The 23487-nt window shown below is 30.6% G+C and overlaps 5 protein-coding genes across 6 annotated transcripts in view; 2 read left to right on the top strand and 3 right to left on the bottom strand.

Annotated features, from left to right (window-relative positions):
• Positions 1 to 26: 26 nt before the first annotated feature.
• Positions 27 to 1316, top strand: LOC115887009 (uncharacterized protein CG1161). The gene is made up of 4 exons (XM_030906332.1): positions 27 to 225; positions 295 to 416; positions 475 to 718; positions 935 to 1316. Exons 1-4 carry the CDS (start codon positions 172 to 174, stop codon positions 1079 to 1081), a joined length of 567 nt encoding a protein of 188 aa, XP_030762192.1. The 5' UTR covers positions 27 to 171; the 3' UTR covers positions 1082 to 1316.
• LOC115887008 (protein lin-7 homolog C) lies at positions 1314 to 2527 on the bottom strand. Its single transcript, XM_030906331.1, has 4 exons — positions 2342 to 2527; positions 2110 to 2281; positions 1825 to 2053; positions 1314 to 1771 (listed from the first exon to the last, which is right to left on the bottom strand). Exons 1-4 carry the CDS (start codon positions 2376 to 2378, stop codon positions 1616 to 1618), a joined length of 594 nt encoding a protein of 197 aa, XP_030762191.1. The 5' UTR covers positions 2379 to 2527; the 3' UTR covers positions 1314 to 1615.
• Positions 2528 to 5253: 2726 nt separating this feature from the next.
• On the top strand, positions 5254 to 6827 carry LOC115887010 (ADP,ATP carrier protein 1-like). The gene is made up of 5 exons (XM_030906333.1): positions 5254 to 5431; positions 5507 to 5768; positions 5830 to 6064; positions 6131 to 6272; positions 6332 to 6827. Exons 1-5 carry the CDS (start codon positions 5275 to 5277, stop codon positions 6430 to 6432), a joined length of 897 nt encoding a protein of 298 aa, XP_030762193.1. The 5' UTR covers positions 5254 to 5274; the 3' UTR covers positions 6433 to 6827.
• A 1314-nt stretch (positions 6828 to 8141) lies between these two features.
• Positions 8142 to 10548, bottom strand: LOC115887079 (V-type proton ATPase 21 kDa proteolipid subunit-like). Its single transcript, XM_030906400.1, has 3 exons — positions 10125 to 10548; positions 9735 to 9938; positions 8142 to 8597 (listed from the first exon to the last, which is right to left on the bottom strand). Exons 1-3 carry the CDS (start codon positions 10372 to 10374, stop codon positions 8404 to 8406), a joined length of 648 nt encoding a protein of 215 aa, XP_030762260.1. The 5' UTR covers positions 10375 to 10548; the 3' UTR covers positions 8142 to 8403.
• Positions 10549 to 21847: 11299 nt separating this feature from the next.
• LOC115887011 (angiopoietin-2) overlaps positions 21848 to 23487 on the bottom strand; it is a 233487-nt gene continuing 231847 nt past the window's right edge. For both annotated transcript variants that reach the window (XM_030906335.1, XM_030906334.1), the window contains exon 10: positions 21848 to 22201. In XM_030906335.1, coding sequence (XP_030762195.1) covers positions 22110 to 22201 — 92 coding nt within the window. In that variant the 3' untranslated portion in view covers positions 21848 to 22109. The remainder of the gene's footprint in view (positions 22202 to 23487) is intronic.

Raw genomic sequence — 23487 nt, forward strand, 5'->3', positions numbered from 1 at the left:
GTCCTATTATTGAATGTGTCAAAAACAGCTGATTTGTCAATAATGTCAATTATGCTGCAATTATGGATGGAATTTTGAAATGAACATAAAAAAGTTATTTATTTTACTTTTACAGTTGTATTTAACCAAGTGATTTAATCATAGTATCATAATTATTATTATTGACCAATCATGCGGAACTTGTTATATTTTTTCCTTGCAATTTATATCTTCCAAGGGGCACAGGTATTTTTACAGCTTATCATACCTAGTAAACATGAGTTTGTAAACAAACATACTTTTAATATCTTCTAGGCACAATTCGATGATAAACGATGTAAGTGTATTTGCCCCAGCCTTTCCTCGGTTACAAATAAAACAGAAAAATCACATACTTCGAGACTTATGCATACTACCAATGACCCTCCTAATAAATGGTATTGTATTTTTATTGTACGATATGGGGAATGGAAAATGAAATAATATGTATTTTAGCAATTGTGAAGTGGTAATGTTGCCTAGGGTGGCTGATCAGTTAAATATAACTGAAATGAAGGAGTTTTGTCCAAGGTGTGAATGTAAATATGAAAACCGAAATACAACTATAATCCAATATGTTGTCATAATAGTAATATGGATCATTTCGATTTTGGTTGTTTATATGTTATTCTTAATAATATTGGATCCATTGTTAAACAAAAGAGTTAGGGGAAATTATCAGGAACACACAAATGAGGATGTAAGAATAATTTTTCTATAAAATAGAGTTGTGCACTATTGTATATTAATAGTTGTGTTAATTGGTTTATTATACCGCATGAGAAAAAACGGCGTCCAGTTGGCTTAGAAATGACAATTCCCATATAAAATGACAGCAATTTTCATTTCCACACCATCTCTGACGCTGTTTTTTTTTCTTCTATTGTATGGTATTATAATTTATTTATATTATAAGGAGGATTCTCAAGCTGGTCCAATGTCACACAACATGACTGTTAGAGGGAATGTGTTAAATCGAGTCAGTAACCAACAAGACAAATGGAAAAGACAAGTTATAGAACAAAGAAGAAATATTTATGATAGACATACAATGTTAAATTGAGTACTCTTTTAAGATTTTCTTCTATATAACTTTTCTAAAGATCTTCATTAATTTGAGCTCTTTAATAATAAGGCTGCATATTTAAATAATCGTAACAAATGTATAATAAACATCAACACAATAAATATGTGAAGCTTGTTATTAAAAAGTTTAACCACATCATCCATTGTGTATTATTAATTTAATTTTCTTAATATATGGATATATTGTAGTGTTAAAATAAATACAAATGTTATAATTGGAATTTTATTAACTAATGATAAATATTACCAGATGGATATATGTAAGTTAAACATTTAAACATAAACCTACTATGACAATGAATGTAAAACTAACGAGATAATTATTGCACCTAGTTACAATATACTATTCCTACTATTGTTAAAATGAAGCTACACAATAATTTAAATGCTACATAATAAATAAGATACATTATTGGAACTTTTGTGTTCTATTAACTAACAAAAATTGAAGTAAATATTTGAAATACTGCATCTGTATCTAAGATGTTTTGGTTTTATTCTGATAGATATTTTAGTTATATTGTTGTCTCCTTCTGGCCCTTTGCTTATCAAATCTTAATTCCATTTCTTCCAGAACTTTTGGAGTATAGCGAACAACAAGTTTAACTGAACCATGAGCTTGTTTCAGTAATTCAACAGCTTTTTCATGATTTTCACCTTCCACAGACTAAAATAAAGGTTCAGTTAATTTCAAAGAAAAGTATATGTTAAATAACTTACAACACCATTGACGCTTAATAACTGATCTCCTCTTTTAAGGCCTCCATGTCGGTCAGCCACACCTCCAGGTATAATTCGTGATATATAAATAGGTGAATTTTGTTCCTTCCCTCCCATAACATTAAAGCCAAGGCCTTCCTCAGTTTTGGGCAATTCTACAACTCTTGGATGTGCATGACCCTCACTAGCTGCAAATGCTGCTACAGTGGCTTTAGCTGTTGCCGAAGCTCTAAAAAAATAATTCAAATAAAATTCTCAATTAAGATTAAATAAATTTATACATACCTAACATCTTGTGATCCTTGAATATCAACTGTTTCATAAACATGTTCATAAACCTCCCGAACTGCATTTAAGAAGTCACTTTGTAATACTTTCTGCAAGGCAATCAATTTTGTAGCAGGTACCTCACCACTTTTTTGAAGCTTTTCAAGAAGTTCTATCGATCTCTTGATATCTGAAAAAGGTAAAAAGTAAGCACACATATTGACTAATTTTGACAAAAATCTTTTCTTACCCTTAGAAAGGGTTAATGGTTCAGCCATTTGAGCCATTTCTACTTCTCTTTCTGTGATTTTCAATAATATAATGATAATAAAGAGTGGAATAACTGAAAAATATACAAAAATCTCAAGATTCCACTGTTTATATTTTATCTGATTTTATTTACTTTACTTTCTCAAAAGTCAAAGTTTCTAAATCTGTGCAGTGCCTTCTATTAAAAGATCAGCCTACGGGCGGACTTTTGTTTACTTCATCAGCTGTACATACTTAGATATTGGGTTAGATTCTGTATTCATATTTTGTCGGTTGATTTTTAGTATTATTTGTTATTGTAGTGCAAAAAACTAATTATTTTGGTGTTTAAGTGACATAAAGTACTACCAGATATATGGTCGCTATGATGGTCACTCTGTTTCTCATAAACACGAAATATTACACGTTTTGTTAAGTGCTTTAACCTAAAAGTGCCCATAAATTTTTTATTTATCGTGATTTTTGTGTGTGTTTTTTAAGACTCTAACAATTCATCAATAAAGCTTAAGTGGAGTGTGTTTTTGGTGCTTTGGCTCATCTTTGTTGTGTTTGGTTTGGTGGAAAGGATAGTTATACTAGGCAGCTTAAAATATCCGGAAGAGCAAGAAAAGTGGGTACGAGTTATAAATCAAGACAATTCTATTGAAAATCTCTTTAATAAATTTAAAAATAATATTCTCCCAGGATGGTATTAAAGAAAACTGGACAATTATGTTTATTTTATTCATATTGTGGAATCTCCACTCCAAGTGTTGTTGGTTCAGCTTCGATAGATTCAAACACGTAAGATAAACACGTAAGTAGGTATTATGATCTAGGGAAAAATAAAGAATATGTGTATTAAAGATCATGAAAAAGATTGTTATTTTGAGTTCAAAATTAAAAAAAAAATTTGTAAAGACAATGATAAAGTTTAAAAGAAGAATGTGTTTTTGTTTGATAATATAATGTATGTAAAGCATAACATATATTTGTTCAGTAATTTTTACTGAATAGTGTTGATTATTTATAATACCAAATTAATATAAAATATTTAAGTGATGGCTGAATACAATATGAATAAAATAACAATAAAATTGGTATATTTGCAATACAAAATTAAGTTTTAAGAATAAAGGTGTTACAAAAATATACTAAGAAATTCATATTTCTTTGTTTTAATTGGTCTAATGTTATTTACATTTTACGTAAGAATTATACCGTATCATCGAAAAAATCGGCGTCTAGTTGGCTTGGAAATGAACATCGTGACATTCCCTAAATAACTGTACACATAAAATAATTAACTAGAATTTTACAATCTTGGAAAATTTGATATTCTTGAACCTTGATTCTAAATATTTAAATTTTTGATTTTCTTGGAATTTAGGTTCGGGAAAAACGCTGATTGATTTTTCATTTGGTTTTCGTTATTTTTATTTAAAAACGGTTCGGCTAACATTATAGCCTCCATCAGTGTTGTGTCATATGAAAAATAGTGTCGAATATAATCCAAAAATTGCATATAAAATATTCACACCAAGCACATAATGTTTACTGCGTACCCATAGTCAATGTAGATAATTTTAGTGTTAAGAATAATAATTTTAAAAAATATGTGGTCATCTTTTGATAAGTTTATATTAGTTTATTAATTGCAGTAAACATTATGAGGTGTGAATTATATTGTATATGTAATTTTTGGATTATATTTGACACTATTTTTCTCATATGACACAACACTGTGAAGGCTATAGTTAGCCGAAACGTTTTTTTTAAACCAAATAAAATAATGAAAACCCAAATGAAAACTTAATCAGCGTTTTTCCCGAACCTAAAAATCCCAAGAAAATCAAAAATTTTAGAATAATTTAACATATAAAATGCCAGCGATCTTCATTTCATAACCATCGCTGACGCCTTTTTTTAGATAATATTGTATTATTTGTAAATATAATTTTTCGAACATTGATACTTGCAAAATATACATATAAATTTTGTGAATGCAAATAATAATACATCACTATTAGTAGATATTAAATGTTTTTTGTGAAATTAGATCGATTTTCAAACCCCAAAATTTAAAATATATTTACATTTTACCCATTATCTTATGTACCTATACATTACTTGTACATTGTAAAACATTTGCTGCATTTGTATGGTTCATAGTTTATTTGCCAAAGTATTTATTACTATAAATAGGTATATATGTTGTAGTTATTAACTGTATATTATGTATATTTTATTTAGTTCATTATATCATATTTCAAGATATATCATTTTTAAAATACAAACCAAAAATCTGAGGAATAATTATGTTTTCCATGTATTCTACAACATATTTATTAATCCGTTATATCTAAGTAGCGTGACGTCATAAATCTCGCCCGTAGGCTGATCTTTTAATAGAAGGCACTGATCTGTGTTCTAAATTTGGCTAAAATGTTATGCCACAGAACATATAAAACAGGAAATTGTCAGTTTTTCAGCAACCAGTTATACAAAGTCATTGATCAATATTATTAAATAGTCGGACTTTTTGAATGTTTAATGAAAGATATTTTAAAATATATTTTCCAGCTTCAGCAGCTTGACAGTTTATTACTTTTATAATCAATTCTTCCAGCATTATCTAATGGAAATAGTGATATGACTCCCAGAAATTTTATTTAAATTTAGCGCCTAGAAATTTCAAAAAAGTCATAAGAAAAACCGTCTCGATTATTGGTTGGTTGTTGGACTTAAAGAAGAGCCTCTATTGGACAAAATTATTAGATGGTTAGATTAGAAGCGCCAATTTTTGACTTTTCCGGTTTTTGCTCTTTCGGTTTTTCTCTGTCAGTTGAAAAGAAAACGATCATTGGCAGTTAAAATCTTATTAAAACCACTTAGCAAAACTAAATCTTTTCTTGTGAAATTTACGTTTTGACAATGCCGACTGATGCGAAGAGTTTCATAAAAGATTTTTTAGCGGGTGGCATTTCCGCTGCAGTGGCAAAAACGGCGGTAGCGCCTATCGAAAGAGTAAAATTATTATTACAAGTTCAAGAAGTTTCCACGCAGATTACCGCAGAAGAAAGATACAAAGGTATGTATGAAAAGCCACTCTTAACATGTTTTCAACATTATTCCTATTTTACGAAATTATTTACCTTGGTTTTAGGAATGATTGATTGCTTTATTCGAATTCCTAGAGAGCAAGGTTTTTTAAGCTATTGGCGGGGGAATTTGGCGAATGTTATTCGGTATTTTCCTACACAGGCGTTGAATTTTGCATTTAAAGATGTCTATAAGAAAATTTTCATGGAAGGAATAGACAAGAAAACACAATTTTGGAGATACTTTGGGGCAAATCTTGCTTCTGGTGGAGCAGCTGGAGCTACAAGTTTGTGCTTTGTATATCCATTGGATTATGCCAGGACGCGGTAAGAGATAATATGTAGAATCTGATGTGTTTCATAAGTAATTCAAATATTTTTTTTAAAGACTTGGGGCTGATGTGGGTAAAAATTTAAAAACAAGGCAGTACACAGGGATGATCGACTGCATAGTAAAAACATTTAAGAGTGATGGTTTAATGGGGCTATATAGAGGGTTTAATGTCTCTGTACAAGGAATTATAATATATCGGGCTGCTTATTTTGGTTGCTTTGATACTGCCAAGGGAATGTTAAAAGATCCAAAGAATACTCCTGTAATTATTTCTTTCCTCATTGCTCAGGTAATATAATTATATTGTGCCTTCCCTCTTGATGTCATTACTAAAGATTATTTTATTAATTTTTAGACCGTAACTATATGTTCTGGGATTCTATCTTACCCATTAGACACCGTCAGACGTCGTATGATGATGCAATCAGGTCTCAAAGGGGGCGAAATTAAGTATAAAAGTACGATGCATTGCTGGGTGACAATAGCAAGAGAAGAAGGTAAAAGTTTCACTTATTTATAGTAGAATTATGTTAATTGTAAATCATTACTTTATTAGGTCCGTTGGCATTCTTTAAAGGTGCATTGTCCAATGTCTTTAGGGGTATAGGTGCAGCCTTAGTTCTAGTATTCTATGATGAGCTTAAAGCCTTAATTTAAAAAATTTAAATCTTGTTATGTTAATGTTAAAATGTAAAATTAATTTTTCTTTAAATTTAATTCTTTCAATTTTTTCTGTTATAATTTTGTTTAATAGTATTATTTCAATAATAATTAGAAACTTTAGTTCTTTATTATATAGCTTAGAACCTTAAATTAAAAGCTTTAAATCTTGTTATTTTAACGTTAAAATGTAAAATACATTTAGTTCTTCCAAATTTTTTCTGTTATAATTTTGTTTATTAGTATTATTTCAATAATAATTAGAAACTTTAGTTCTTTATTATATAGCTTAGAACCTTAAATTAAAAGCTTTAAATCTTGTTATTTTAACGTTAAAATGTAAAATACATTTAGTTCTTCCAAATTTTTTCTGTTATAATTTTGTTTAATAGTATTATTTCAATAATAATTAGAAACTTTAGTTATTTATTATATAGCTTAGAGGAGTCTACTTTTTTACTTATTTTACTTGTAAATGGTGTTCTAGTTCGTGAATTATAGTTAATAAATACTATTTTGATACACGGACTGATTTTTTCTGTCATGAAAGTATAACATTTTTTTTTATTTACAATCTTGCATCAGCGTAAAAAAAATCAGAAAATGCAATTTTCTCGTGCATTAAAATGACAGACGACAACAACTGCACTATCATGTATCTTTTGCTAATTGGACAGAGTACATTTAATTACATATAGTTAAATAAAAGACTAGAGGAAATATTCTCTACTCTTTGGTTAAATTTCAAAACTTACCACTCTTCAGTCTTCAGAAATAGTACATAACGATTTTTTAAGTAAACATAAAAATGACAAGAAAAAGTAAAAATAAAGTGACAATATTGGACATTTAATTTATCATATAAATATTTATACCATAATGATAAACAATAAGGATGTAAAAGAAAATAGCAAGACACTAATCATTATGTACTTATAATAACAAATATGTATAATAAATATAAAACAAATAAATACTATTAACGTTAATTAAATAAAATTATAAAAAATTAAGAGATTTACGCTAAAAACAATATGATTATAAAATAATTCATACTTTACCTTAACTTTGTTAAATATAACTTTTACATATGTATGTCAACTAAATGCTACATTATATGTACATGCACAATATTATTGTTTGGTATGTATGTAGACCTATACAGGGTGACAATTTGAAAACGAACAGTATTTAATATTGCCTCTACCGATGATAGTATGAAATTTTGGCGAAACACGTCAATTTACATATCAAGGGGGTTTCTTATAGAATTCTACATGAACTGGCATTATTTTTTGAGAATTTTATAAGGAACACAAAAATGGTAAAAGAAATAGGGGTTGCCATTTAAAATTTTAGGAGTAGGTGCCCTGGATTTCAAAGGGTTGAAAGTAACACGACAACAAATGCCTCAATAATTGTCCCCCTTGATATATGTAAATTGACGTATTTCGGCAAATTTTCATACTATCATCGGTAGAGTATAAGAGAATATTAAATACTGTTCGTTTTCAAATTGTTACCCTGTATACTAAAAGGTGCATTTAATTTTTAAAATTATGTTTAAGTGACTAGAATATTTACACACATTATTTTTTGTATATTTATTTTTTGCTTTTTAATCATTACAAGAAAAATATTAGAGATATTTTAAGGTAATGATTTTTTTAAATAATTATAACAATTTTAAATCACAATGATGACAGTTCTCTTTAAAAAAATAAATAAAATCTTTAAAATATTTTTTATTCAAAATTAGTTATATTCAAAAAAGTTTAAAATAGGTGAATATATAGTTTAACTGTCTATTTTGTTTGGAATGCAGGGACATATTAGATTTTGAAATTTCAATAGGTATTTTTTAAAAGCTATTTTTTGAATTTTAAATAAAATTGCTCTATGATAGATATACTGGTCTGTATCTAAAATGCATTGATGGAGATATTAAGTATATAATTATTCTATAATTTAATGAACTTTGTCACCCATTTGAACTTTGGACACTAAGTATACACCAACAATTAAGCCAAACAGGCCAATGGCACTGGCGAAAATTTCTATGATCAAAATTTTGACAAATAGAGATGGATTAGCGGCGTCAGCCAAGGCGGCCCCACTACCAACGATACCAACGCAGATGCCACAGAATAGATTAACCAGCCCTGGAAAATATAAATTATATCAAAATTAAACTATAATACTTTATGATAATAATGTAACTTTGTAACAGTTGTGTTAGCACATTTAGCAAGTTTATTTTTTTATTTTTTTTTTGTTTTTAGTCAAGTAGTCCAGTAAATGAAGGTTGAAACCACGGCTTAATTCGCCGACCGGGACTTTTCAGGGTTGATTGTGTACCTTTTGAGGAGTAGTTTTAGGGGGAAAATTGTAACACCGTGCTCGGCCAGCTTTGGCCGAAAAAATGGTCTCAAACAAAATATCTGCCAAAATATGCAATTTACAAAATTTTTCTTGGAATACAAAATGAAGCTTGGGTAATTACCTACAAAAATGGTCCATGTCACTCTTTACGTAGAATTAGGAGTTTTCGAGTTTCAAGTTCGAGTTCCCTGTTCCCTGAGTTTTTTCTCCAAAGTGTTAACGCTCCAGAGATATATTTCATAAGCGTATCATTGTTTGATAGGACAAATTGTTTAATAACTCGGCTAAAATTAAATATTTTTTGATGATTCACAGTTCACTTAAAAGGTAGAATCAACTGAACAGCTATCACATTTTGGAACTTGTTTGAATTTTGTCATATTTTATGATAATAAAAAACCGGGCAAACATTCCTTAGCATAAAAATTTTCAGATTTTTACAAACTTATTTATATTTTCACTAATAAGAGCTTATTTGTCAAGATTTTTTTTTGTGCGGGTGCCAGATATCACAACCATTGTCATACACAATTTTATAAGTTATGTTCCCCATCAAGGGATGTAGGACGTCCCTTGGATGCTGATATTTCAGACCAAATGGTGAAGGTAGTTCATTATATCTGGGAAAATGGACAAGAACAATATACTCTGAAAAAGTTGCAAGATATTGCAGGTAATTTTGAACTTTTATCATCGATTTCCAACTCCTCATTGTTTGTCTTATAAAGTTATTATGCAATTTTCTTTTGTTTACAACATTTTCCGGAAATTCCAAAAAAGCGAAAAAAAGCACTCACGAAGCTGTTGTTTATTAAAATGTGCTTAAATACCTCAAACTTTCTGAGTTGCTTAAAGAGACTCTAAGAACAACTGTTAACTTATTTTACCCCTGTATATTATTTATATTGTGACCTTACCTACAGATACTCCAGCACCAAACATCAAATATCCAGCCATCCAGTTTTTAGATTTCAATTCCGCATTTTTTCCCATCAGAGACCAAGTGAAATCATCCAAATATCCTGACAGGACTATTGCAGTAATAAGACCATAAATTGCCACAGCTTCGCAAAATATGACTGATATGAGATTCTTAGTTTTGATTCGAGGAGCTTTTACACCTTTGGATAGATTTAGAATTAGACTCAAAAAAGTACTGCATGATTAAAAAGTTTTGTGATTAAGTGAGCTTAGATTCTGACAGTTAAAAAAATTTAATTTAATTTCCCCTAACATTTGTTTTTTTGTCATTGCCTACAAAGCACACTCAACATAAAACTTTATAATTACTAGTCCCTATTTCTTACCTCCACCAATAATACTAACGCCCACTGTATGTATTCCTGCAGCTGCCCCAACTACGCTTAAAGACACCGAGAGACCTACCCCTAGGGCAGCCCACATATGGGGGGATGTGCTCTCCAGAAACCATCCTACACTGATTCGCTCACCTCTATGGGTTAAAACATGGTACAAAACTAAAACAGTGGTTACGGATACGAGAAGGGTAAGAAATGTCACCCCCAAGGTTGCTTTTAAACTGGTTTTTCCACCCATTGCAAATAAATTTCGCGATCTTAACTTAAGCGGTAATATAAACAAAATATGGTACGAGTAGTCGGGATATGTATTATACAAATAAACACAGCCGGTTTGATATTAAAATATCTATTAATATTTCAATATTCGGAAAAACATAACCTTGCGCAAGTTGACGCGCGACTGCGATGCGGAAAATCGATAATTTTCAGCTTTTAGGGTAGGATTGTATCCAGGATTGTTCCAGTATAAATTAGAGCAATGTTCTATTCATTACATAAATTCATTTATATTATGTTCGTAATTTTATTAAAGAGATTATGAAGTGAAATAAAGGTGATATTTTGGTAGTTTAATTTAAATAAATTGATTCGCGCTCAAGACGCCAGTAGATGTTTCGTGTGTATGCTTGGTTGCCTGGCTTATTTGGTTGTAGTTCAGTTGACCCATGGTTGGCCCAAAGTTGACCAGTTATAAAATTATTAAAAAAAACATATTATAAATTATTTGCTATTTATTACAATTTATCATAAAGATATTCAGATCATTGCTAATATTTTTTGATAAAATTAAAATAATTATTTATAACATAGTTTATATTTAATAAAACAGTTTGTAATTTATCTGTATTTTGAGTGATTTTTCTATTGTTTTAAACATTATGTATGATTTCTCAGTTCCTAACGGCACAGAATATACAGTGTGTCAATTTTAAAACTTCCCACTCTTAATTTTCTTGCAGTTAAAAATATGAATGAATCGGAAAAACACGTCAATTTAATTAGTAAGGGGGACACTTTAAATTAATATTTTTGGCCTTTTTCTTCTTTAAAAACTATAAACTCTAAAACTTTAAAACGCGATTATTCGGAAACCTCTGGATAAAAAGCAATAAAGTAGGATACCACTAAAAAGAGAATTAAACGCCCTTTAAAACTATGTGCCACTTGACCCCCATTCCCATTTAAGATAGTAAAGGTGACATCTACCCCTCCTAGGGGATTGAAAGAAAAAGGCTAAAAATATTCATTTAAAGCGTCCCCCTTACAAATAAAATTGAGGTGTCTTTCCAGTTTTTCATATTTTTAACTGCAAAGAAAGATATTAAAGGTGGGAAGTTTTAAAATTGACACACTGTATATAGACTACGCAACATACTATGGACTACGCAAAATATAGCGAGTTTTGAGGTCTGAATTAACAGAGTTGTTTTTTAAAAAACGATTTTATTGTTACAAACGTTCTCGACAAAGTACAGAGAGTGAAAAGTCTGCTTTGAACCGTGCAGTTCGCTTTTATATGTGACATAATGTAAAATAGGCATTCAGTATTTAATTACAATGAAATAACACTTATTTATACATATAACTCCTCCCCTGTTAAGACAAGAAAATAACGGAGTTATTTTCGGGGGTCCTCTTCTGTGGGACTGGAACATGCTGTTCTTCTTTCTTCTTTAAACATGGAAAGTACTTCTTGAGTTGTGGGTATTTTCTGAACACTAGGTATATTGCAATTATTAGACAAATGAAAATAATCGCAATATCGAAGATGACTGGTTGATAGGTTCTTTCTTCGTCTTCTTTGATCGGTGATAGTTCATTGAATTTTTCTTTTATCTCGTATATATCGTCGAAGTTGATTTTCGATAGCTTCGGAGCAATATATTCGAATTTGGACTTTGGTTTTTCAAGATTTTCTAGTTGTACCTCAGGCAGGATTAAAGGTTTTCCTTCTCTTAGTTGAACATCGTTTCTATATGTTCTTGAATCGATGGTCACTTGGCATTCGGATGGAATATTTATTAAAGTTGGTTTCTTAACATTGATGTATTGATTGATTCTGCATTGTGCATATATTCGTTCTTCTTTGGCTGGCAAGAGTAGAACTTCTTTTTGTGTGATTTGTTCAATGACGGATTCTTTTATGTCGATGTGGATCGTTGAACAGTTGAAGTTTCCGGACAGTAGTTGGATAGTGCATTCGTCTCGTGCATGGAAGTTTTCTTGACAGAAGTATTTTTCTTCCAGGAATGGACATGCTTCTTCCTCAAATTGGTATGACTGGTCTTCTTGTGCCAGGAATGGGTATTTGGGAATGAAAATATTTTGATTTAGGATAATTGGGTATAGGTGGTAAAAGGTGTATTCCTTAGATCTAATTATAGGAACGTGTATAGCGAAAATTAATTTATTTTCAGAAAATGTTACCTGTGTACCCAATAACTGATAATAGGTTAATATATTTTTAAAATTTGGAACTTCGTTATTTTTATAAATTTTTCTTAAGTAATTTAATAGTTCATTTAACTCGTAGCTTGATATGATAACGTTATGTAAGGCGTTCAACTTTGCAAACATAATCGCGTCTTCGAGATTATCGAGAAAAGTAATCAGACTCTGGCAGTCTAGATTAAGTTGCGAAACAATGCCTTGAAAATTCAAGTATGCATTTAGATTTGATATAGTTTTATCAACTGTTTGTTGGAATAGTTTCAGACTTTTTTCTAATTTTTGCTGATTTGTAGTTAGAGAAACAATTGTTTTATTATAATTATTTATTAAGTTTTTCGATAAGGAAATTTGTAAATTAGCTTCGTTTATTAAGCCTTTTTGATTTTGTTCTAGCTTATTTATAGCATTTTGATATTTTTGTCCGTCTTCAGAATCTAGTGTACCGAAAAGCCATTTAGAGGTTTTTCCTACAATATTTACTAATCCACGCTTTGTCCTAATGTGCGGATAAAGATTCTTTAATTTATTTTGTGTTGAATCGATCAAGAATTGCGTTCTTAATAAAGTACTTTCTGATAATCCATAATATGACATATGGTTAGTAACGTTTTCTTTATTTACATGATTTTTAATAAGCGAAAAGCATTGTTCTATATTAATTAATTGATTAATAATAGGGTTTATATCTATATAATGTAAAAATGTGTGCTTAGAATAAACTAACTTAGAGGTTCCTAGTTGCATAGGCAAAATAGGGTTTTTTATAGTTTTAAGTTCGATGTCCTGTGACAGAATTGTCTTCGCGTGAAGTACCAGGAATATCAGCAGGATCTGGATCTTCTTCATCGTTGTTTTCCTGAAAATTTGATTTTTTCTTTACCTTAGGTTTTCTAGCTAGGCTTTTATGATATGTTCCTTTATTTGTTATTAATTTAATTTGATCTTCTTTTTCGATCGTTGCCTTTTTAAATTTAGGTTGATCTTTTCCTCTAGCTTTCGTTTTTATATAAACTACATCTGATTTAAGGAATTCAGGTGGATCTTGTCTTTTCTCATTTCGTTTTGTTATAATTAATTCCTTAGTTCTTGCGTTTATACTTTGAATATTTCTATAAAGATCTTCAGCTTGTTCTTTATGTTTTTGTATATAATTTATACTATTATTTCGTCATTTAAATCGAATGGGTCAGTGTTATTTATATGCCCTTTAATTATTTCAAAAGGTGTATGTTTTGTTACGCTATGAATTGAATTATTATATCCTAATATAGATCGTTTTATTAATTGACTGGGACTAAGATTTGGATGATCACTTTTTAGACATCTATAATGTTCGATTAGAGATGAGTGAAATCTCTCTACAGGTGAGTTTGATGTACTATTTTTCGGTGTTGTATAGTGTATCTCAATTTTATAGAGTTTACAAAAATCTTCTACTTCCTTGTTTTTGAACTCGGTTCCACAATCGGTTGTTATTTTCAAAGGTAAACCGTGATGGGTTATAAAAGTGTATAGATTTTCGATTATCGTAGGACCTGTTAAAGCGTTTAAATGATATGCTTGTCCATATCTAGAAAAAGCATCTATAATTGTTAAAAAGCTCTCATTTGATATTTTAAATGTATCAATATGGATTTGTTCGAAAGGTTTCGATGTTGTAGGTGTTAAATTAAATTTTACGATGGGTGGACTTCGATCGTACTTATTTTTCTGACAAGTCTCACAATTGTTTACGTAGTTTTCAATATCTTCGCTCATTTTTGGCCAGTAAAATTTTGATGTTAAAGCGTTTTTCATTTCATTGATACCGCGATGACAAGTTTTTGTCGTGTGGACATTTCAAGTTTTTCTTTTGCTCGTTTAATGTTTCGATATCGTTTAGAAATTTACTACACTGAATAAAATTAAATGCAGTATTTTTAAATAATTTTTGTAAAGTAATAATAAAATTTCTAGCTATTAATTGATCTTTAAAATACATAGCATAGGTTTGTTTGGGGTCAATAAATTCTTTGAGAAATTTTACAAAGTTTTCTGTTGATCGGCGTTGTGATATAGTTACATATATTCGAGTATTTTTGAATATTTGTTCGTGTCTACATTTTATATTATCGATCTCTCCGTAGGTGAATATTACTTGATTTTTATAAGTGTTTAATGAACGTTCTGAAATAGGGAGACCTATTATTGGTTCTTCTAGAGAGGTATGACGTGTTTCTAGATCAGTTGATTCTTTTTTCTTTATAGGATTTGGTGGTCTTATTTGTATATCTGAGTGGATAATTATTTTTGGTTTAGGTTTTATTCCTAATATTTCTTCTAATTCTTTTTCTTCTATATCAGGTAAACTTTCTCTATTTTTTATTAATTCTTCGATTACTTCGTCAATATCTCCTGGGTTATTATCGATTGATTCTGTCTCTAAGGCGTTTAACTCTTGATTATTTATTGGTATTCTTGATAACGCATCGGCTGCTTGATTTTGTTTGCCTTTTTTGTATTTGATATTGTAATCGAACTCTTCTTTTGGTCGAGTTATAATTTCTCCTTGAAAAATATTAACTGGAACTTTTTTTATTAGTTTTTCGTGAGGGTTTATAGAAAAAGAAAAATTTATTTCTTCCGGTTGGCGATATTTGAACGGTATTTCGACAAAATTGTTTATTAATCTTTTATTAGTTAAATCGATATTTAAGTTCATATTTATTAAGTCTTTTAAACCTATAACTCCATCGAAATAATCGTGGAAATCAAATAAAATAAATTTAATTTTATGATACTTCCAAATTCCGGGAATGAGAGGTCAGCTTGATATTTTGTTGATTTTTGACCAATAGCTGTTTTGATTATATTGGTTGTTTGATAGATACAGTTCGGGAAAAAGTTTTCTACAATAGATGGTTTTAAAATAGAGCGCGAGCTTCCGGTATCGATTAATAATTTTAACTTAGGATGTTTTATTTCTACATACGGAAGAGCGTTACTTGAACAGATGTTTATTTCTATCATGTTTTTCCTTCTTTCTGGCTGGGTTTCCGAAAATTTCCTCTTGTGCAGGATTTTTGTTCCTCAACAACTTTCTCGTATTCGGGTTCCTGTTGAAATTCTTCTTCCAAACTATGAACAGGGTATTCTTCAGAATATTGGTTTTCGTATTCGTCATAATTGTTATAATCGGTATAATTATAGTTTTGTTCATAGGGATGCGTATTTGTTGTGTCTTGGTACGCATAATTATTCATATCTTCGTTGTAATCATTAGTAAATAATTCTTGGAAGGTGAAATCTGGTGGTCCAGTTGCTTGGAAAGGTATTGGATACTGTCTATTCTGATATGATTGGATTTGACTATCCCTTTTCTTCGAAGCAAAAGATGGGTTTGCTGAAGTTGTAGACATAGGCTCTGGTTTTGATTGTTGGTGTGGTGGAATGGGCTTTGGCTTAAAGACATTTATAGGTGGTCCAAAGACTTCTCTATTTGTTGGATATCGTCTTGGAGGCATTTCTCTTGGAGTAATATTAATTGGTTGACAAGGCCAAGGTTGTTTTTGGTTAAAATTTGTATTAGGTACATTTTGATTGAATTGATTGTATTGATTTGGGTGATTAAATTGATTTTGATTATTAAATTGTTGTCTATTATTATTTTGATAGTTAGAATTGTTGTGTGGAAAATTTGTTGTGTTAGAAAAATTATTTTGATTTTGGAAATTTTGTTGTGCTGGCTTTTGATGGAAATTTTGTGTTTTGTACACCTTGTTTTGTTCGTTAGAACTGCCATAGAGCATTTCAAAATTTTCAAATTCATTTACGCACGCCATTGCATCTTCTAAGGATGTCGGTTTTTTAATGTAAAGATTGTTTCTTAAAGTTCCGCTGCAACCTGCAATAAATGTATTTAACGCGGTCTTATCATAGTGGCTTATCTGACACGTTTTCTCTAGAGGCGCTAGGCACGTATCGTTACTGATTCTTTGAATTACGTTACTTTTTAAGAGTTGTAATCTGCTGCCAAAACTTAAGAGATGTTCGTTTTTAAACGGTCGCGTTCTCGTCAATTCTTGGATTAGGCAATCTAAATCACGTCTATCTGAGAAACATTGTATTAAAGCGGCTTTTAATTTCGACCAATTATCTAATTCTAATCTGTTTCCCACCATTATCTCGGCTTTTCCTACTAATTTAGACTGTACACACTCAAAAACATGCTGTTTAAAATCCTCGTCTGGTACGGTCGCATATTTTAGTAAAAGTGATTCGCATTTAAATATAAAAGTATTTAATGTATTACTGTTTCCGTCAAAGGGCTTAATATTTTGTACTTTTGACTTAAAAATATTCCAATTTACAGTTCGCATATTTTCATTTTCTGAAGCACTTGTTCTCGCATTCATTTTATTTATTTCTGTATTAAGTTTTACTGTTAAATTTGATAGTCTGTCCGCTAACTCGTCTACACTCATTAACGTGCTAGTTTTTCATTTACGATCTATGAGCGTAAATTTTATTTTATTTTTATATTTATTTTTTATTATTTTTACTTAATAAAAATGTAATACTAGGTAACTTTTTCTTTGTTACTTTACTTCTAAGAATTTTTTACTTTTTGGTTTTTGTTTTTCTTAATCTAATGTCTTCGATAGACTGCTCCTATAACTATCCCTACTGATTTCCTTAAACAGAGGTATACCAAAAGGGGCAAAAAGGAAGGCACTTACTTCTTTTTGAAGTCTTTCCTGTCCTTTTCCTGGACTCCGCTCTCTGCTGTCTTCGTCGGGGTGGTTTGCGACAACTTTCTTTGCTCGTTCAGGTTTAGACAGCTAATCCGGATCGATTGCACTATCCTGTCTTCACTTCACAAAGTTTTTTTTGTCGAATTTCGCGTTTAAGGGTTGAAACCGCACTTCCCGATTTACCACTGCATGTGACACTCGAAAGGGAATACACGAAATCCTACCGACTGCGCCAGTTTTGAGGTCTGAATTAACAGAGTTGTTTTTTAAAAAACGATTTTATTGTTACAAACGTTCTCGACAAAGTACAGAGAGTGAAAAGTCTGCTTTGAACCGTGCAGTTCGCTTTTATATGTGACATAATGTAAAATAGGCATTCAGTATTTAATTACAATGAAATAACACTTATTTATACATATAACTAGCGTTAGCTATATTTTCTGTGCTAACGGTTGTTTTGGAATAAAGTATCTATTTTTTACTTTACTGCATAACTAAAAAAACAAGTTTTAAATTTAAATCAACTTTATTAAAGTAAATATAAAATTTATACACTTTCTGATATAATATTATTTACAATAACAAGTCACTAAACACAAAAAGTTATAAGTTATATGGAAATATATTTTTTCCAATCTAAATTCTTAAAATATCTGTTTTGTTTTTTATATTGGGGCAAATTTCTTAAAAGGGCGTTGTTTTAAATAACTACAAGTTTATTATAATACAATATCTAATAACAATTAACTTATTATATTGTCCCCACCATAAAAAGCTGGTTTTATTATATATCTAGCCTCATATCTTCTCTATATAATATTTAATAATAATAATAAAAAACATAAAAATTAAGAGACTTACAAATTTAATCACTTATTATTTAAAATTATCCTTTCTAAAATTAATTTTCTATAAGGTTTTTGCAGTCTTAAAATTTCTTTCTCTAAAATTTTAAAATATTTTTTCTACAAAAAAAATGAAGAGAGTTACATTTATACTGTATTGTTTTACTGATAGATTCCAATTTATAATCAAATAAAAAATAAACTTTGAAATGGGTTATAGTGTAATCAAAAGTTATTTGATAGTGATAGATAATATTTTAAGAAATATTTAAAAAAATGTCTTATTTTTAGCTTCTAAAAAACTTAAATTCTAGATTTATCGTATAAATAATACTGATGTTTTCAGATAGAAAGTTATTGTTAATGTGAAAAGAAATGTTACAGGGTGCAAAAGTAGTTGAAAGGTTGGTTAGATCAACTATTTTACTGTTAAATAAAAGCAACTAATATTAATAATATTTTAAGATAAGCCAAGTCTTGCATAGTATATTTTAGTTAGGTAAGTTTGTGAACTCTGACAAAGAATAAAGAGTATCTACAATATATTCGGTAATCTTAACTTTTGATATCGTGTTTGTTATATTTTCGTGTGTTTTATAGGGTTCCTCGTTCATGAGTGAAGATACAAAGTTGCGGTTACACATTACTATGCTACTTCTTTCTAAGCTACTGCTTTCTTCAATAATTAAGATGTTACACCCACATTTGTCCTAGCCAGATATCTCAGTTCATGATGAATACAGGGCGAATTTGAAATTATTGTTTCGACTCCCCTTGTATGTTGGTTGTCAAGATAGTCACATGAGTCCCTGAGTTTTTCACGTAGAATTTAGTGGCGTAACTATATAGTTTTTTGGTGGGAGCTGTTATTCTTGAAATATGACCCAAAATTATGTTTTTTTTTTAATAAGACGTCCTGTATGTTATTATTTTAATTTATTTTCCTTATTATGACCTTTCTAAAATATATCATATACTTATAAAAATAAAAAAAAAAATGGTGTTATTTAACTTTTTAACATTGGCGGCTGGTTTAAGGGTTTAAACCAGCTGCCAATTTATTTATTTATGTCATTTATGTATATTATATTTTTAGAAAGATCATATCAAGGTAAATGAAACAGAAAAATAATGTACAAGATGTCCCATTAAAAAAACATAAGTTTCAGTCGAAAACTATAGCTTTCATCGAAAAATCTAGTAGTGTGGTAGGGTCACTGGATTCTACGTGAAAAACTGTACGGGACTCAATTTTCATCTTTTCGATAGGTTATAAGATAAACAAGATACGAAGGGACTAAAAAATTAAACTTTTTCAAATTCGCCCTGTATTTCAGAAAAGGCAAATCTGTGTGGTAGCTTCTTTAGATTTATAAAAAAAGTAGTATAGTTATGTAGAAACCGCTTACTATCTGTACTCATCACGAGATACCCCAGAAAACATACGAAAATGGGACACCCTGTACAGTGATTGAAATTAGAAAATGTTTCTTTCTCAAAAAAAAAATATTTATATTTTCTATACCGGGTGCGTCCCCTATAAGTTTTTTATTTTTTCAGATCACAAAACGAGATTTGGTATGTTAAGAAAAGTCGTACCTATTTTAAATTTCAATCTGGAGTGCCACGGCTGCGTTAAAAACACTAATTTTTAACCAAGGAGCCTTGGAAAAATAGATTTGACCTTCTAATGTTGTTTGTGTGTCTTCTCCTGGCCGGTTAAAACGTGTTCAAAAGGTATTTTTAATCATATCTCAATTTTTTTGGAATGAGGGTGACTCATTAGCATATTTGGAAAAAGCATTTTTTACGAATAATTTGGTACCACACACTTGATATTTCGAGGCAAATTGTCGTTATGAACCGCATGTTACAATTTAAATTAGCCATATGCGAAAATGTCAAAAGTTGACATATGATATGTCATTCTGGTCAGAGTGTAATTTTCTATCGAATAAAGTAAAAAATACCGAGGGTATCATTTAAAAATCAAAAGTTGTAATTGCATAACCTCTAACCTTATTCAACGAAACCTCATCTTATCAAAATGTTTATTTTTTGAAATAAACATTTTGAAAAGATTGTGAGATTTTGAGTTCCCTACCCCTCGTTAGAGATTGTGCAATTGAGATGTACTAACACTGGGTTGGAGAACGTTTAGTCAAAAGTTGTAGTCATTTCCGGGGAAACAGGAAGTCACCAAAACAATTGAATCTACATCATTCAATCCTAATTTATGTCATATACTAATATACCAAATCTCGTTTGTATATCTGAAAAAATAAAAAAAGTTTTATGGGTGAGCCACTTTTGAGACGCACCCGGTATAGTAACCACAAAATAAAGTTTTTTCTTTTTTTTTTGTTGATTTTGGAAAAAAAATTCATCATATTTTCACACTATTTAAACCACGTCTAGCTAGAAAATTAATGAATTCCTTTTTAAAATCGTTATTGTCGAAATAAAATGTCTGTTTCGTTTGGCAATTTAAAGGGCCCGAAGATTTATGTAATCGCTGTTACATTACCTACAACACGAGCATCTGCGTAACCGATAATGCCACGACAGGTAGGTAACCTGAAATGTAAGTTCATTTACATAGTGACCCAGTTATCTTTCTCGTTTCTTTTCGTATAGTACGTTTTTTCCTTTATTAAGTCATTCTCAATATTTATCTCGATCGGGTTACCGTTTCTTAACACATAATCGCTTTTTGAATTAAACGAAACACTTTTGCCGCTAATTGGCCAAACATAAATCACGTCGCAGAATGAATATGGATCGGTGCAAACCAAGTAAATTAAACATCAAATCAATTTAGGTTTGAATTAGATCTTCAACACCGTTATGTATTTTTTATTGATATAAAATGTAATTGTACTGACATATATCCAGAGTATACAGAGTGTCCCATTTTCATATACATACATAGAGTAGTAACTGAAAGGTGTTTATCCAAGGTCTATTGCCAAAAGTATTATAGTTTTGTGATGGTAATATTTAGGGTCCTGATAAACCAAAAATTGGTCATTGGGTGGGTTGGGTTCACTTTTGCTTTATAGTCACAGTCGATAAAACAAAATACTATGCAAGATAGTTGAGAAAAATTATCTATTTCATACCAATTAAACTTTTAGTTACGTAATCGAGGGCGCGATTCTTAAATTCATTGTTGCCAACCATGGACATATTCGGGGCCAGGCTGACTAACTGGAATTTAAATTTCCCGCTGGGGATTCAGGTGGTAGCTCTGCTGTAAAAAATGTCAAGTTGCCATATTTATTTATTTATTTCCTAACATTGTCATTCGTTTTGACACTTAAGTTTTGTATAACGAGTTTTTGATTTAAATAATTAGTGTTCTGATATTTTAAGCTTGAAAATGTTTACTCTCAGACCTTGCAGTCGAACATTGTTTCTTTTAGAACCTCTTTTAGTGCGAAATGTACAAGATAGCTTAATAGCCGTAAAAAACTCATCGCAACTTTATTAGAATATTTTGAACGGGAAAGCGGTAGTAATGGCCCTTTCTGTCCCTTAAGTGCTGTTAAGAAGGTGAGTTTTGTTGATGTAAATAATACCTGTTTATATATTTATAATTAATTTATTTTTGTTGTCTAAAATATTTTGATTAAAAGAAAATATGTAAAAGTAGGCAACGCTGTGCCGGTCAAGCTTAATCACGTGACTAAAATTTTATTTGGTATGAACTATATATTTATTAATGTACATTGTACATCTTATAATTATTTATGTGGCAGTGTAATAAATAGAAGAAATGAAGGAAAATACTAAAATTAGACAAATTAGTTTTGTTTAAAGCGAATGAAGAATTGGGGTTGATTATAAATTGGAGTGTTCGGCGGACACTTAATTGACGAGAAAATAATACAAAAAACATTTACAATTTGTACAGAGCGTTTAGGTAGATAACTTCTCGGTTAAGTTCCGTTGAGATAGTTTTTAGGCTTTATCATCATGACGGATTTCTTCAAGGTGTAGTCCCAGCCTCTCCAGCGGAACCATACAATCCCTGCAATATAAATATTTATATAAATGGTGAAGCAATAATAATAAAATATATCTAACAATATCTCTACTTCATAATTCAATAAACAAATGTGCTGCATATAGGTATAATGTGTCATAAATAAGAATTTTGGGGAAATTTGTCTTCAGTGTTGATCTGCTTTGAGGTCATAATATTTCATTTGAGAAAGTTTTGTGTCCTTTCCAATTTTGCAAAAACATGAATTAACGCAGCAGTGTTAGTATAAAAAATCTATTTTATTTGGTAGATTCTCTTACAGTGCAATTGGGGAAATACCCATAGGCATTTTTAACGTTTTATTCTGAATAATGACTTGACGAATTTTGACTTCCTTCTTTTAAATCCCCGTAGAAGTTCAATTGTACATATTTTTATGAGAAAAATGGAAAAAAATATCAGTTAACCGAAACGCTTCCTCTATTAATAGTGAATACACACAATCCGGTTGCTAGAATGAAAACGCGATATGCCGGAAACGATACGTGTACGATAATGTGCACAAACCTAAACAATATGTGATGTTGGTCCAATAATACAGTTGAGGTTGGAACCTTTGTAGTAACTACAGCAAAATAAAGCACTAGTTTGCACCACAATGCACCAAAATGCAACCAATGCACCACAATGCACCAAAAGAAAATTTTTAACACTGGGCACTCCAGTCGTGTTAACGCGCCACATTCAGTTTTGAATGTGAAGGTGCGTACTCATTATCCGAACGAACGAACGAACGAATGGAAGTGCGGTATATTTAGACGGGGACCGAACGCATGCGGCCGATCGTTCGTTCGTTCGCTCGACCATCCGTTTCGAGTCGGTACATCAAAGGCGTTCGCCAACAAATGCCTCCGGTCTTCTCGTGCGGTTCTATCGTACGGTCCCCGTCCATACCACTAGCGAACATTCGTTCGTTCGTTCGGATAATGAATACGCACCTTGATTAAGGTGAGAATTTTTATTTATTTATAGCTTTCGGATTGGAGATGGTCCAGTCTCTGGACCAAACAAAGAAAGATGATTTTTCCGTGCTGGATTTTATTTGGAGCTTTGACCAGCGACGCGGGCAACTGTTGCATCAAAAGCGCAGGGTGTTGTTGAGTGAATTTATTACCGTCATATTTTCATTTCTTACTTCATTGGAACGTTTTAAAGGTGCGTATTCATTATCCGAACGAACGAACGAATGTTCGCTAGTGGTATGGACGGGGACCGCGCGTACGATAGAACCGCACGAGAAGACCAGACGCGAACGCCTTTGATGTACCGAC

Source organism: Sitophilus oryzae, unplaced genomic scaffold, assembly GCF_002938485.1.
Source record: "Sitophilus oryzae breed Bouriz unplaced genomic scaffold, Soryzae_2.0 scaffold_551_pilon_pilon, whole genome shotgun sequence".
NCBI classification, from domain to species: Eukaryota; Metazoa; Arthropoda; class Insecta; order Coleoptera; family Curculionidae; genus Sitophilus; species Sitophilus oryzae.

Excerpts from the sequence above, each read along its gene's own strand:
- LOC115887009 (XM_030906332.1), top strand. The coding sequence starts at position 172 with ATGCGGAACTTGTTATATTTTTTCCTTGCAATTTATATCTTCCAAGGG. Across the intron at positions 417-474 it reads AATGACCCTCCTAATAAATG|CAATTGTGAAGTGGTAATGT; the intron begins GTATTGTATTTT and ends TATGTATTTTAG. Across the intron at positions 719-934 it reads AGGAACACACAAATGAGGAT|GAGGATTCTCAAGCTGGTCC; the intron begins GTAAGAATAATT and ends TTATATTATAAG.
- LOC115887008 (XM_030906331.1), bottom strand. The coding sequence starts at position 2,378 with ATGGCTCAAATGGCTGAACCATTAACCCTTTCTAAGG. Across the intron at positions 2,054-2,109 it reads CAAGGATCACAAGATGTTAG|AGCTTCGGCAACAGCTAAAG; the intron begins GTATGTATAAAT and ends TTATTTTTTTAG. Across the intron at positions 1,772-1,824 it reads TATTAAGCGTCAATGGTGTT|TCTGTGGAAGGTGAAAATCA; the intron begins GTAAGTTATTTA and ends CCTTTATTTTAG.
- LOC115887010 (XM_030906333.1), top strand. The coding sequence starts at position 5,275 with ATGCCGACTGATGCGAAGAGTTTCATAAAAGATTTTTTAGCGGGTGGC. Across the intron at positions 5,432-5,506 it reads CGCAGAAGAAAGATACAAAG|GAATGATTGATTGCTTTATT; the intron begins GTATGTATGAAA and ends CCTTGGTTTTAG. Across the intron at positions 6,273-6,331 it reads GACAATAGCAAGAGAAGAAG|GTCCGTTGGCATTCTTTAAA; the intron begins GTAAAAGTTTCA and ends TTACTTTATTAG.
- LOC115887079 (XM_030906400.1), bottom strand. The coding sequence starts at position 10,374 with ATGGGTGGAAAAACCAGTTTAAAAGCAACCTTGGGGGTGACATTTCTT. Across the intron at positions 9,939-10,124 it reads CGTTAGTATTATTGGTGGAG|GTGTAAAAGCTCCTCGAATC; the intron begins GTAAGAAATAGG and ends ATCTATCCAAAG. Across the intron at positions 8,598-9,734 it reads TGGTGCTGGAGTATCTGTAG|GGCTGGTTAATCTATTCTGT; the intron begins GTAAGGTCACAA and ends TATATTTTCCAG.